At 42.8% G+C, this 15,872-nt stretch overlaps 1 protein-coding gene across 1 annotated transcript in view; it reads right to left on the reverse strand.

The window, feature by feature from the left end:
• Positions 1-220: 220 nt before the first annotated feature.
• Positions 221-15,872, reverse strand: part of Wdfy1 (WD repeat and FYVE domain containing 1) — a 41,275-nt gene continuing 25,623 nt past the window's right edge. The window contains exons 4-12 of the mRNA XM_051190548.1: positions 15,801-15,855; positions 13,071-13,221; positions 11,725-11,837; positions 9,241-9,367; positions 8,164-8,269; positions 3,850-3,951; positions 2,378-2,508; positions 1,079-1,187; positions 221-418 (exon numbers count right to left, since the gene is read on the reverse strand). Of these exons, the coding sequence (XP_051046505.1) occupies positions 359-418; positions 1,079-1,187; positions 2,378-2,508; positions 3,850-3,951; positions 8,164-8,269; positions 9,241-9,367; positions 11,725-11,837; positions 13,071-13,221; positions 15,801-15,855 (954 nt within the window). The 3' untranslated portion in view covers positions 221-358. The remainder of the gene's footprint in view (positions 419-1,078; positions 1,188-2,377; positions 2,509-3,849; positions 3,952-8,163; positions 8,270-9,240; positions 9,368-11,724; positions 11,838-13,070; positions 13,222-15,800; positions 15,856-15,872) is intronic.

Here is a 15,872-nt window from a genome sequence, read left to right on the forward strand (position 1 = left end):
ATCTTTTTTGTTAAAAAAATTTCCCTCTAAAACCTTCATTTGCTGGATTACTGCTCTTTACTCACTGGTTCGATGTTCATGAGGCAGTTTTGCTGAGGAAATACCATTCCTTAGGAGACCACTATGTGCAGACCTTTTAGGTGTTAGTCTCCACAGGTAATTTCCACACATACCCCAAAACACACTTATATATATATATATATATATATGGTTTTTTTTCTTTTAAAAATATTGATTTGTTTTTTTAGGTTGTTACTGTCCATTTACATGACAGTGGCTGTTGAGCTACATGAAGTGTTTTGTTCATGGAAGTCGCTGTGTGTACGCAAAGTGTAGCGGACATCACTCATCTCCAGGATCAGTGTGGAGAAAATCCAGTTGCCAGGCTGCAGCCCACCACAGGAGTCATATCCCATATCTACAAGGAAGGCAAAAAGAGAAGGCACACTTACCATGGGGGTCTCACTTCAAGAGTCAACAATGCCAGACTTGCCTTTTATTGGCTAGAAAAACCTCCTTGAGACTTATATACAAACCAAGCAATGTAGTTCACTAACTACAGTCAGAACAACCCAAAAACCAAAAATACTTCTAAGTAGCATCTTGAAACCTGAAAACAATATAGCAATATTTTACTATAATGTCTAAGAATATAAAATATTACAGTTTCACAACTCAACTAAATATACATTTATTTTCAACTTCCATTTGTGATCTAGAGATTAATTAATTAAAAAACATGCAATCATTTCTCACAAATAGGAGAGGATATAAAGGAACATTAGCCAAGAAGAAAGGAAAGGCTGTAGACAAGGACTGGCAAAAACCCAAGCCAGATGGGAGGGGAACCCTTGAGGCCAGCTCAGAATCCACAGGATCCAAGAGGCACCTGGCCCTCACCATTATAACCAAAACATACCCCGAGTGACTCCCCTTCAGGATGTAGGGAATCACAAACATCTGCTCAGTTGATTCTAAAAAGCAAAGGTGACTGGCAATGGTATTAGAAATGTCTTGAAGCTCATTCACAGCTTGAGGATGGCTCTATCTGAAGTGAGATGCTACTAGGTCAGCTTACCTTTACAACACGATCTGTCCCACAGGTCACCATCAGTCCCCTTGCAATGTCCATGGACATATGGGAAATGTTATGTTTTCCTTCATGAAATGTTGCTAGAGAAGTCCGACTAACAAAGAGAAAGGACCAATGAAATGCACTGACTGTACCTACAGCTAAAAGAGAAATGATACTTTAGCAAGATAGGTGGCTGACACACAACAATGGTGTTAACCTTAGCGTCTAAAAAAAAAATAGCAATGGTTTTACAGTTAGTGGAGTACAGAAAAACAGCAACAAGGCTGTCTGTACAAAAGGTTTCATAAGGCCTAAGAGTGTAGCTCAACAGGACAGGGTTTGCCTAGAATTAATGAAGTCTTCTCTACCAAGAGGTGGAGAAGGGGTTAAGATACTTAGCCTAAAAATAACTGGCTGTTTTCATTGGAAAGACTGGCATATAAACATAAAAACATGAGCCTATAACACCAAAGAATAATAGTTCTGGAGGAAGCTGGGCAAAATTCATAAGTAAGAAATGCCCCTGAACCTCTGCCACCCATAAGAGCCACGAGGCAGCGCTCCGCTCTGTAGCCAATAGAATCACTCCCTCCCATTAGTTCACTGACCATCATGAGCAGGGACACAGGCCTCTGCTACTACAGCTAAGGCTCTAGAAGAAAGGAAAGATAATAGTGATTTTTCTCCTAAAGGTTGTAACCCACATCAGGGCATGTCTGATGAAGTTATTTAATGTTTGAAGAAAGAGTACAGGTCTTTACAGTCTTGTTAGTAATGAGAGGACAAAGGTCAGCTAGCCCAACCACTGTCCCCTCACACAAGAACATGTCTCTGCACCAAGCCTTGTGCGATGGGTCCCAGCAGCTGGACTACTGCTAGCCAACCCCACAGTACTCAACAAGCAGACAAAAAACTGTCCCAGACAGTGGAACAACTTGAGATAAACACTAGTAGCCCCAAAGTCACAAAGCTAGGGTAGGAACTTGTCTTCAAAAATGGTTGATGTGGCCTGACAAGATGGTTTGGCACGTTAAGACATTTTTTCCACCAGTTTGATCCTTAGGAACCATAGCGTGGAAGGAGAGACTCCTCGAGCTGTCCTCGAACTTCCACACCCAAGCTGTGACACACACATGCCCAACCCATGAATAAAACAAACAAACAAACAGAGATGGTTTCTGACATTCCAAAGAGATTAGCACATGGGTAGAAATCTAGATCCCTCCTCAGGCTGCCCACATTCAAATGCCCATCACACAGAGGGGGCGGGAAACAGTAAGACAAACACCAGCAGGGACTCACTCTTCCTCTTTGATGGAGTCATAACAGGAATCACAAACTCGGACCTGGAACTCGAAGCCCATGACTGGGTAACTGGACCGCTTGCTGCTGCACTTCCCGCAGACGGCCTGCCCACACTTTCTGCAGTGATGCTTCCAGGGTGGAGGGAGACAGGAGTTAGCTTTGCTTCACGGGAAAGCAGGGGAAACAGGACCAGGGAGCTTGCTATTTCCCCAACATTCACTGTATCATCAACTGACACTCCATACACTCAATTTTATCAAACAGCAAGTGTCTCCAAAAATAAAAAATAAAAACAACAAAAGCTTTCCTTGCTTGCTGGACAACAGCCGGGTCTGTTGTTCCATAATGCCTGGTCTAAAATAAGCAACAATATTCAAGCCAAACTCAAGTTCTTTTAGGAACCCAGTTGCTGGAGATTCTGGGAAGGAAAATCTATTCCTCCATTAAAGTAAGTTTTAAATAATCTGCAATGGGGAATGTTCTTTTGCCCTTTCAAAGTCTGATTCAGGAAATAAGCCTCCAGAACATTCCACAATAACTCCATTATTATTACTGACCATAACAGCCTTTAACCACTACCCCTTCTGTGACCATTTCTCTCTCTCCTTTATTAATGCATAAGAGTAAAATCCACCCCTTGTGTTTTCTTCAGAAGGAATAGCTTCACCAACTATAATGTGCTATTCACAACACAAGCATCCAGCAGAATTGCCTATTTCAGTGTTTCAGGGTGGTAAGAAACAAAATAGGCCCAGCACAGGCTGCCAGTCTGGAAGGGGCCTTGGGGGCAGCAAGGCAAAGTTAGTAACACATACAAACACTAGGCTAATCCCTCACCATCAGCGGTGAGTAAAACCACCGCACTCTCCCTTAGCTGCCCAAATTCATACTCGGCCTGAGTGAACGACCACTTTTTGAGGCAGTGCAGGAATGCATTCTACCACAGGACTCAGGTGTCACTCAGAAAGAGGCTATTGGGGACATGTTTCTTAATATAAAAAAGTGTAAGAGAGATTTAGGAAAGTCTCAATGAAGATGATCCAGGTGTATTTATACTGGCACAACTCGGAATGAACTGATAGTCAGAGGGTCGGAGAGTGCCTGGGGAGGTCACCTGTTAGTGACAGCTTAAGGCACTCACTGAATTTCCTCATTTCTCTAATTTTGTTCTTGGCTAGAGTGAAACACTCACTTTAGTAGGAAATAGTGCCAAATGCAAGTAACTTCCACAGTTTCACAACGGTTTCTGCAGCTTCCCTAGGCATCCCTAGCTTTCTAATGCAGGACAGAGGAGCAGTTAGGGAAGCCCCAGGACAGGCTGTGCTCGGTATCGGTCACATGGCGGCAATATAGAATAAGAGAGGAATCAACCACATTTGTTAAGAACAAATATGATTTTCTAAAACTTCAAATTAATGATAAAAACGGTGAGACTCAAACCTTATAGGATGAATAAACACGCTACTGACCTGTCTCAACCCCAGTGTCTTCGTGTCCCACATCTGCTTTATATTCCAGAAGAAGGGCTGCTCACACTTCTGACAGGAATCGCTTTCCAACCACTGGGGAGCCTAGGGACAGTACAGAGTTCAGACATCAGTACAGCCTTCTAGAACTTTCTAGAATTAATATTCCTTTCAATTTCCACAAAGTACTTTAGCTGAGGTTGCCATCATCAATACCATGGTTTGGAGATTTTCTTTTTGTTATTTTTGTACACTACATTGGTTTTAGGAGATAGTCTCACTGTATAGTCTGGCTGGCCTGGAACTTGTAGCAATCTTCCTGCCTTAGCCTCTCAAGGGCTACAATCATGGGTGGTGCACCACCACACCTGACTCTTGCTTGTAGGCCACTTTAAAACAGGTGAACAAAATAGAAACGTCTAGTTGTTCTACATGGGTATCATGCCACACAGATTCACTACCCTTCTCCATCCTGCCTAGTCCTGAGGAGTAGGTTCACTCCTCATATGAATCCTGTGCCCTCACTGAAGGGTTCTGAACTCTGGTATTCCCTTTCCTTACACTGACCAATGGGCGAGTTAGCATCACTTACTGCCACCTGCCACCCAGCCCTTCTCAGTGCTGTTTTGTGGGGGTCTCAGAACAAGATACTGGAGAATGACAGCTAAGCTCTGGCCTTGAGAGCCATGGATTAAGACTGAATATTGCTTTACTCGAGGGAGAAGAGCGCAAGGAAAGAAAAAAAAATATGCCTTTAATACCTTGAGATAGCAAACTATAATCAGTGTAGAAACAGACATGTGTTTTAGTACAAAGTTTAATATAAGAAAATTCATAAATTTACTTTTTTAATACTGAGAAGTTGCCACTGAACCCTGAGTTATTGTGAGCCACTAGGCTCTGTGAGTGTTGTTTAAGGAGAAAAGAGGTGCTTTGCACTGAGAAGAACAAAGAAGAGCAAAGCAGACCCCAGGACAACGCTGAGTGCTTGCCCAGGATGGAAGCAGCCCTGGTTGATCCCCAGCATTGAAGATGGCCATGTGGTGGCACATGCCTATATCCCAGTGCTCAGAGAGGGAAGCCAAAGGAGACCCAGAGGTCAGGGTCATGCTCAGGCTACACAGACTCCCAGGCTGCTGTGGGTTACACGGGACTCTGTCTTAAGAAAGAGAGCACAACGAGGGGAGATGATAAGCCAGGGCCTAGGCACCCACACCAGGCAAATGCTCCACCATTTAGCAACAGCCTCAGCTCAGAAGAGAGGTTATTAACTGAGCATTATGGTGTTCTATCTCTTCTCTACAACCTGGGTCCATTTGTCTAATCTGAACAAAAACATCTGTCTAATCTGAACAAAAAGAATGCAAGAATAATCCCATTTTATTACAGCCACTAGCTGCTACTGATACACACAGTAGTATTACACATTCTGAAGTCTGCTTGCCTATACATTCCTCTTAACTACTGTTACATGTACATACGTCATACACTTACAATCTGGCAGGGAAGCAAATGCACTGCTCTATTCTGGAAGGGGCTGATGGCCACAGAGAGCTAATAGTCATGAAGGGCTAGGAATGGTCCAGTCGGTATAGGCAGGTGACCTCCAGGGGACACTCTGGGTGAGTGGTGTGGACTGGAGAAGCATGCTTTTTCCTCTGGCCCCTAGCTAAGGAAGACCTGGACACTGTTCGGATCCCTAACAGGGTCAGACCTCACAGAGAGTAGGCTGCTCAGCTTTGCACTGCATTTCCTTAGCTAGGAAAAGTGAGTACCTACTGAAAAGTAATGCCTCTTTTGAAATAAATTGCTTCCCCGTCTCTTTCAGAAATGACTAACAGGAAGCCATCTCTGCCACACCTACAGGTACAATGGCAGTTGACAATCACGTCATTTGAAGGAGGGGTGCTGCTCCCACTTTCCGACTGCATTTTCTGAAAGACCATGCAAAGGAAAACAAAAGTGTGTTTCAAATTGAAGTGGTTAAACCCATGAGGTAATCCCAACAGTTATCCCCAGGTATATGGGATAATGCACCCTCCCTCTCACATCTCTGTTCTCTCAGAATAAGACTGGGAAACAATGGACCAAGAACCCAGGAAACAAACAGCACAGCAGCTGTTCTTGGTGCATACAGCCAGTGGCTGAGGGAACACAGAGCAGCCCTAACGGACGTCTGCACCACTCCAAGCCTTACCAAAAGATTTATAGAATGTGCAAAACCAGGAGTTAAACAGCAGCCATGTAACCAGAGTTTCCTGTTTGGCTTGCCACACCAAGCTGCCAGGAAACCTAGCAATTAGAACGCCTCTGTATTAGGCACCACATCTTATCAGTTATGGGGCAGTCTGTTTTCAACTTAGCTGCACGTTTGTTGTGGGTAGGAAGCTGAAAACGAGTCTGTCACTACTGCTTTCTGTAGCCTGAACGCCCCCCCCCCCCCAGTTAGTACTTATGGGACATAGGAATAACTACAGCGTATTCAGTGAGAACTGAGGATATTATGAGACAACACAAAGTAGAGCCATGCATAGAAGTTTATGGGGTTGGGAGGTGGGAGGGACTGTGAATTAACACGGCACATACAGCAATGGCACACAGGGTACACTGAAGTGCAGAATGATCTACAGGACAGTACAGGAAACACGTGTGACATCATGTAAGACAACACCTGCTACAATGCAATATCCATCCCCCCCCCAAAAAAAAAGATTTTTCCAGGACTGGGGAGATAGCCCAGTGATTAGAGCCTTGCTGTACAAGCATGAGGACCTGAATTCAGGTACCCAGAATTCTCAGATGCCACACAGCGTTACAGTGAGGGCTGGTCAACAAAGAGACAGGTTTGCTTGCATTTGCTGCCCAGCCAGGCTAGCCAAAAACCATGAACTCCAGGTTCAGTGAGAGACATGTCTCAAGGTATAAGCAAGCATGCAAACACATGCACACTCTCACACATGCACACACACACAAGCACAAATGCATGAACACACAACTTAAAAACCACATAAAACCAAGGCAGCATTTCTCCTGTGTTTCCCCTAAGTTGCCAGACTATATGGCCACTCTGTGAGTGCTTAATGAATCCTTCTGAAGTGGAACTGTCTTGACCGTCCATCGGCCTTCTTTGGAATCCACTTTTGCTATCAACATCACAAGCCACAGATACTACTGAGTAAAGAAGGACCACCCTAGCAGAGATGAGCAGGAAATCCTGCCTGGAAGCCATCTGATGACAGCTATAAAAAGCCTATGGATATAGACATCCCTCTAGCAGAATCTATTTTCAGAAATTTGCACAGGATGAATAATTGAAGAAGCACACGATGACAAGGTCAAGCACAGCCACTGCAGTGTCTCTTAAAATGAAAGAATGATAGAGAGGCTGAGTTAAAGATGATAAAGAAATGCTAGAAGAGAAAACAGACATCCAGAGATTAAAACATTTATCTAAACAAGGTTTCACATCTAGTGGTTCAATGAAATTTAAAAATCAAGTTTCCTAAATGGAAAACTGTTGTCACATGGACTCAGTGGGAGACAGCTCAAGGCAAAGCAAACACAGATAACAGTGGTACAGTTTCCCTGTGATGAGAATCGCCTAGCTCTATCCTGTAACATTCTTCTCGGGGCTTCCAAACGGAAATGCTCCAGAGCCACATGAATACTTCAGAAGGCCTCCATGGGTCCAAATCCCTGGTTGAGCTAGAAGGCTGCTGGTGGCTGAGTCCTCAAAGCTGACATTCAATCTAAATGCTGCCCATCTGTTTGTACTGCTCATCAGTGCCAGAAAGTGTCACCCAGTACAGGTCATAACAAGCAGAGAAGGTTGGAGAGATGGCTGAGTAAGCAAGGTGCTCCCTGTGAGTCCAGAACCCAGGCACTTACATAAAAAGACTGGCAAGGTGGTATATGCCTGCCATCCCAGTGCTGAGGAGGCAGAGACAGGGGATTCTTGGGGCTTGCTGGCTGACCAGGCTAGGCAAATCATGAGCACCGGACTTGGTGTCTCCAACACTAAGATGGAGCGCAAAAGAAGCCACCTAATTTTGATCTCTGCCCTTCACATGCATGTGCGACCTGCACCCATGTACACACACATGAACACAATACATACACATCATACTTACATCCATATATACACACACAAATAAGTTAATTTAAAACATTGTAAAGACAGGTCAACCTTTGTTAGACAATAAGCCATGGGTGGAGGAAAGCGGGGTTATGCATACGACTTCCAACCTGCGAAGTGGAAAACTGAGAAGCCAGAGAAGGGCTCTCCTCTGACCTGCCTGCCACGTTCTGGCTTCTTACCTCTTCTCTGCTAACATCCATGTTCCACACTGCAATCCCACCATCCGAGGAGCAGGAGACAAGCTGCCTCGTGAGCTGCAGGTAGCACAGTGACTGCACTCTGTCACTGCAAATGGGACACAAGTCACAGGTCAACACAGAAACAGCCAGAAACTTTTCACTGGAGCTCGGCACTCTCCCCTCCTGCTATTACTGGGTGCTACTGTATCACCCTTTATTTGATGTGGTTTCAAGGACTGTATGATGATCTTCATGCCCTAACATTATCCAGATCATGCTCTCTACTCCTTTGGAACCTGTCAGTTAAACTGCAAGTTGAAGAGGGGGTTTGTGTCCTTCACCATAATCCCTCTGTCAAGTGCTTTATTTACTTGTTCAAAAGCAAAACAGAATGTAACTCTTAGTGGAAAGCAGTTCATATGGAAAAGTAGAGAAATCACTGGGGCCGTGAACAGGCTGCACACACAGCTACAGGGTGACTCCCATGCACACACGGATAGAACTCTGCCCTCTTCCTGAAGGCTCTTGGATCTGGATGCCAAGCAAACAATCTCCTGACCTGGTAACTTCTGCACTTAACTTTTCTGGCTAAATTTCAACTTGACTGTAGTTACAGTCAACAGCTATGGCCTGACCAGCAACAAGGAAGAAAGGAACACGTGATGAAGGAGTTAAGGGCTCCTTTTCAAAGGCTAGAAGATGCCCTAAGTATCACATCGTCAGCGTTAAGTGACTGGCTGCATTGTGCCTGCCACTTTTTAATGAAATATGTTTTAGTGTTTAATAAGATACTTAATTCCCCAACTCAGAAGTAGCCTGGTACTTTAACACACAGAATCCGCCATGGTCAAAGTTCTCGCCTCCAGTCTCTGACCCAGCATGCTTTAAGTAGGTGTTTCAACAGGGCCACTCCTTAGAAGAAAAGAGTGGTGTCCTCTTTAGGCTAATGTGGAAGGATACCACATACTCCATTTTCTGTTTACTCAGGAGGGACAGAAGCACTTAAAATGAAGACAGGACTGAATACCGGTGCCTTCCCCTCCTGCCTCAGACACCCAACCCCAAATGGTCACATACTGGTGTCCCTGAAGGAGAAGTGTCCGGCCTTTCCTTCCCCCGATGTCCCACATGATGATGCTGTTGTCGGATGCTCCTGAGAAGAGTAACCGTTGAATGGGGTCCCACCAAAGGCAGGCGATGCTACCTAGGCATGTGAGAAAGAGGTCCAACAGGACTCAGCATCAGGACACATGTGTGACTATGGAAGAACCAACTGCCATCTGAGCCTTTGAGTGTCATATACAAAGGGTCATTCAAACCACATTCTCATGGATCGTGGAGAAAACATTGTAAATCCATTATCCAAACTCGGAAGATGGGGATGACTGTGAGTCACGCAGCTTTGAATACAAAGGGTTTAAAAGTTTTTCCTTGTAGGTAGCTCAACAGGTTGCAGAGTCTCTTCTTAGTCATCCTTATTGCTTATATATTGTTGCTGAGTGAGGAAAGGGTTCTATGCATCTGCTCACTCTCAGGGACTTCCTGAGGCTTGTGAGTTGTTTATTTCCTGCATCTTAAATGAGCCTTCCTTCTAGGTTCTAGTGTTCATGAGTCATGACCCACACCAAGGTAGACTTTCAGTGATGCAGCTGCCTTTGAGTTATCCCTGCTCCTTAAGTAAGCCCTTATCCATATTCCTGTGAATAAACCCAATAAATCCATTGGTTCACAAAAAAAAAAAAAAAAAGTTTTTGTGTTCTGCACCAATAATTTAAATTTAAATAATCTATAAGATAGCTAGTTAAAAACAAAATGAAAACAAACATCAGTTCAGAAAAGTTCTGGAGAAAAAAAAAGTTCCCACCAATATAGGTCAAGAAAATACTTGTAGTTAACTGCAAGTGTTTTTATATAATATACAAACCTAGGTTATTACAGACTCATGAAACTTCATACATTTTTCCTAGCATACTTTTTATCTGTGAAAATTAAATTAATTGCCTCAAGAAAAAAAAATGGTGCAGGTATACAAAATAAATATACCAAAGAAGTTTAGAAAAAAAAAAATCCAACCCTTGCAACCCTTGCATTTCATACTTTGTACTAGCTAGTTTATCAAATTGGATGCCCTTGGGGAAATCTTTTGTTTCTAGAGATTCCTCTTTCCAGGTGTCTTCTGCTGTTACCACTGGCCTAGGAAACAGCTACTAACAAACAGTAACACTGAACACACGACGAACACTAACAACTCTCATGGAGGCGAACAGAAACTAATGAGGTCATCTTCACAAGCAAGAAAGAAAAGTCAGTTTCTCATACAAACCTTCTCAAAACAGAATAAAAGTGGAAACAAAACAAAAAAAGTACTTGGCAAAATGAGCTTCAGCCCCCCCCACACACACACACTTTTTTTTTGTCATGAATTCTGTTGAGTCCTATGCTCCTCACGTGTCAGTTAGTGGCCCGAACCACAGATAAACACGGTCTGACAAGTAGTCTCAGGGCCCATTCCGCCTGCAGAAGATCCAGCTTTATCAGAAATCTTGCTTTTCTGCAACAGCTTTCTAAGGTGCTATTAATTTTCCTTTGTACCTTTTCCCCAGAGTCCCTGATCTTGGACAGTCTAGTTCATCTAAACAACTTATCTAGAAAGTGTATGATACATCCAACTTGTTGCCTAACTACCATCTTAAATAAATACACTATTGATCCTCTCAACAAATTTTCAACTCTTTAGTCTAAACTAGAGACCTCAAAGTTCCAATCTGTCACTCACACAGAAATGGGATCCAACCATCTGTATCAAAACACTGCATTTCAGCTCAGTGGTCAATGAAATCAACTTATCACTCACATGTACATAGAAAGTTTACCAGATTCAGTCAATAGAATTTTACATTCCTCCACTGAGCTCCACCACAACAATTCACTATAGAAATAGGGAGTTTTATCTAATGCTACACTCTCCCAAGTCATCACCCAGAGCACAGTACCACTCTAGAAACTAACAAAATAACAGTAATGAGGATTCTTCCAATGGTCTGTTTAAAAGAAGTGGTCTGGGGATGGAGGTGTAGGTCAGTGGTAAGAGTTCTCACTTGGCATGTAGCAGCCCTGGGCTTAAAACCAATACAGCACTCTGGCCCTGAAAGATTCTTATGGAAATGATAACTTTAAAAGGTTGTTGGGCACGGTGACTCACAACTCTAAGTCCAGTACTTAGGAGGCTAATGGACAAGGATTATTATGAGCCTTAGTCAGCCTGAGCTGCACATTAAGTTTCAGGACAGCCAGGGTTAGCGTCAGACCCACTTCAAACAGCCATTAATCAATCAATAAGCAAACAAAGTAAGCAACACTAAGCATCCATCCCTTGAGCAATTCAGACAGGATTTCTGATGTATAACACTGAACGTGACACCCGACTGACACTTGGTTTTCTTTTGAATCCCATCAAACTGAAAGCTGGCCAGTCACAAGGATGAGACCACTCCCAAAACTGGAGCTGAAGACCGACTTTGGATGCCTAACCTAGGTGGGAAACTTAGGGCCAGAGCCTACCTTCATGTCCCTTGAGGGTTGTGATAACTGAACAGGTGTTCTGCTCCAGCTTTAGCAGGGTGATCTGTCCTGAGTAATCACCAACGAAGGCATGCTGAGTATCCATATCATACCTGAGAAGCAGTCAAGGACAGGTAACAGGACCCAACTCAAAACACACCCACAGAGCAAGCAATACCAACCATAGACATATTGCTAAATAGGGAAAACAGCAAACATTTAAACACACACACACACACACACACTGAAACTCTGAAAGTGCTGCCATACCGACAGTATGCACAGGACACAGACTCATCTTCCTTTTCCCCTAGATAATCTAGCTTTACATGAAGGCAATGGCTTAACTTGCAGAGGGTAGTTCCATAATCCAGACATCAGCTATCTGTGGTGGTAACGAGCTTAAAGCATATTATCTACCAGTAATAACTCATTCCCTCTCACTGTGTAATCACAGGCATTTGTAGAAAAGCAGCTAGTATTCTAGAACACATGGTCACAACTACAAGCCAGGCCATAGTGATGATTTTTTTGGTTGTATTCTGCAATGTCATTATGAGAATTCTCATCCATGACAGAAAAGCTCACTTAGAATACAATATATGAGCACTAAACTGTATAGTCTATGTTAAAGGGTTATTATAAATAGTTCATGTTATGCATTAATTTGTAACAAAAACTTTTAAAAAGCAACTTTTTTTTTTTTTTTTGTGGGAGAGGCGTGCCACGGTATCATGAACTATGTTAGGGTGTTGTCTGCTGTTTACGGTCTTCGTCTTGTCATCGCTTGTGCACACAGCAACCAGAGGTCACCTGAAGCAAAGGTGAAGTGTGTGTAAGACAAATCCCGTGGGGCGGAAAGGTTAAAGCCGGGATTGTTATCATGTGGGGAACCCGAGGCACCCGTGAGAGTACTGCAAGAATCAGGGGCCCTTTCACATTTATATAAAAATAAGAATTAAAAAAGCTCATTAAGTGAAGTTTTGTATAAAAGTTCCTAGCTGCCCACTTATAAAGCCCAGGGTAGAGTGAAGCTTTTCATTTTGTAATGGAAGGAATGAAGGAATGAAGGAATGAAGGGTAGGGCTTGCATTAACAGGGCTCTACAAGTTCCTATAAAAAAATTTTACCACCTCCCACGCAGAACATATTTATGTCATATTTTTTTTTTTAAAAAAAAACAGGCGCGCTTTATCTACGAAAGAAAAGCAAACACAGGGATTCTTGGATTGGAAGTTAAATCCACAGGAACCATTCTGTCTTCAGAACAACTGATAATTCAATTCCAAATTAAACAGTGAGGTGAGAGGTGTTGGGCAGGAGTGGTTGGGCACTCTGAAGGATACTGCAAGCAGGAAGCCCAGGATGCAAAGAAATGGCGGCCAAGCATGTTCCCACTGCGTGTGCACATCCAGCTCACACACTTGTCGTGGCCGGTGCTGATCACCCACTCGGCGGCCAAGCTGAAGATGATAGCAGACACGCGGTTCTGATGAGCTGCAGGAGACAAATGGAGGGTCGGTGCCCGTCAGGACAGAGGGCTGTCTTCAGAAACACCTCCCCACACTGGGTGAGAGCTAAGGCTCAACTTCCACCGTGTACAGGCATGATCTCAGGAGACTTCAGACAATCTGATCTTTCCCATTTCCCATGCACTCTCACAGGCTCTCACCAAAGCCCGGGGCCACCGCACAGGGATGGCTGCCAGAAGCCGGGAAACACTAAAGAGCCCTGCTCAAGAAAGATTCCAATTAACAGGAAACAAGATCTTTTTTATTATCTGTCTGACTGTGTTCAAAGGAACATTTTTATCTTTGCTCTCAAAACCTTGCTATGCTGTCTGTATGGTGAGTGGCAGATGTTTCTCAACAGAGCAGAGGTGTTTTTAACTGCAGATTACTTCATCACTGCTCATGTCTTTCCTGCCATGCTAAACAAACTCCATCAACGCTCATGCCTTTCCTGCCATGCCAGGTGATGGACCCTCACACTTTAAGACAATATAAACTCTTCTTTCCTCTCTTAATTTGCTTTTTGTGGTCTTGGGTCAGAAAAACCAGAAGAGTCACCAATACACCTGGCTAATATCTTTTTATACTTATCTAATAGACAGTATATCATTTTAAAACAAAGTATCAATAAGATTTTTTGCATTGTATATAAGAACAAATACAATTTTGTGACATTTAAAAAGAATCCTTTTATGGAATGGTGTTGTGTATAGTTTTTATTATTATTTGTAAAGACAGAGCATCTGTGAAGCCTCTGAAATAGCATCTGAGAAAGGAGGAAGTTTTGCCATCATTTGTTTCTGAAATGTTTCAGGTTGATTCTGGCCTCACTGAGGCATGGCATGACTGTTTCATTAGGCACATGACTCAGCACACAGCAGATTCTAGTACATGTTCAAGCTGATGAATATAATCAAAAGCCCTCAGCTGTGTGAGCCACTCAAGAGAACTGAGGGGATCGCTGTGTCAGAGCGATTATCATGTACATACACTGCAAGGAGGCTATGCTAAAAATTATATGCTCTCTGAGTCAGGCAGTAGTGGTATACAGCTTTACTCTCAGCACTCAGGAGGCAGAGGCAGGCAGATCTCTGTGAGTTCAAGGCCAGCCTGGTCTACAGGAGCTAGTTCCAGGCCAGGCTCCAAAGCTACACAGAGAGACCTGGTCTCAAAAAACAAAATAAAATCATTACATTTCCCCGAAAGCTCCAAAACTTCAAGTGTGCTCCAACACTTGCTCAGCCACAGATTCAAGCAAACCAAATCCCAGATGGTGACTGAGTGGGCTTTTTTGTTTCACTTTTTTCTGTGTTATTGATATTTCTAATTTCTACAAACACAGGGTGCATATTAATTTCAAATACAAAATCTGAGGGACGTGACTTTTACTCAGAGTGCATCTTATAATTAAAAGAAGAATTTGCTTTGTCTAACTCCAACCACTTTTCCCACTAAAGCTGTAGCTGTCAGACTGCGTTAAGACAAGGCTATCCCAGCTCACAGTAAAGACCTCAGAATGTCAGTCAATTACTTTTCTCAGGAAGAGCTATCTCATTTGTAGGCTTACATCCTTTTTACTATTGTAACTTTTCAGTATTTTTAAAGGAAAGGATGGTGAAGTCTGTAAGTGCTTATGCTTCTTCAATCACAGTTTCTAGATTCTCCCATGTGGTAAAATTTTAAAACGTGGCAAACTCTGTTCAGTCTTCCACATAGTTTTCCAGACGTCTTAAGTCAGCAATGAGATGGACACTCTAGAAACCACTACAAAATTGTGCTACATATAACCCATAGAGAACTCTGAAAACTTAAATACAAATGGTATAAACTGTGTGTTTCACATTTTAACTCAGTTACAACATACAGCAACTCACTGGGAATAGGGACACAAATCACAATGGATGTTCAGGGACAACAAATGACCAACACTACATAAAGCTGAAGTCATCTGAAAATTGTGAACTTTTCTATCAAACTGTACCAAACAAATAAGGCAGCAATGTTAGGAAGGTCCAGCAAGAGGGACACCCCAGTCACTCACTGGTCACAGAGCTGCAAGATCCGCACTTTTGTTTGGGAAGTAGCTTGCAAAAATAGATCTCTAGCATTAAAATAATATTGTAGCATTTGACTTGGCTATCTGGCTTGTAGGAATTTGTCATAAGTACAAGTCGTCAAAATTAACCATCTAGTCTCAGGTCACAGTCGTGAACACTCACAGTTATGCACATAACTATGAATTACACCTACAGATGTGCATGTACACACAACCAAAGGCATGTATATTGTACATTATGTTAGTCAAAAACTGGAAGCAGTGCACATCTGCTTCCAATAACAGAAGAATAGTGAAATTAAACCCTGCACACTTACCCAACAGAAAAAAACTTATATACAGGAAGCAGGAAAGGATGGTAAATAACTTACTTAATATTCTCTCATATAACTGGAGCACTAAAATGGAAACATTAACATGGAAACCTACCTTTAATCATAGCAGAGGACATCTAGCTTTATGTGTGTGTGTATCTAAATGTGTACACATGCAAGAGTGTGTGTCATTACCTGGATAGGTCTTGATAAAATTCATTTTATTAAAATCTTCAGAAACGTGAAATTCCTAAAAGCAAGCATATG

This window comes from Phodopus roborovskii, unplaced genomic scaffold (genome assembly GCF_943737965.1).
Source record: "Phodopus roborovskii unplaced genomic scaffold, PHOROB, whole genome shotgun sequence".
Taxonomy (NCBI): Eukaryota; Metazoa; Chordata; class Mammalia; order Rodentia; family Cricetidae; genus Phodopus; species Phodopus roborovskii.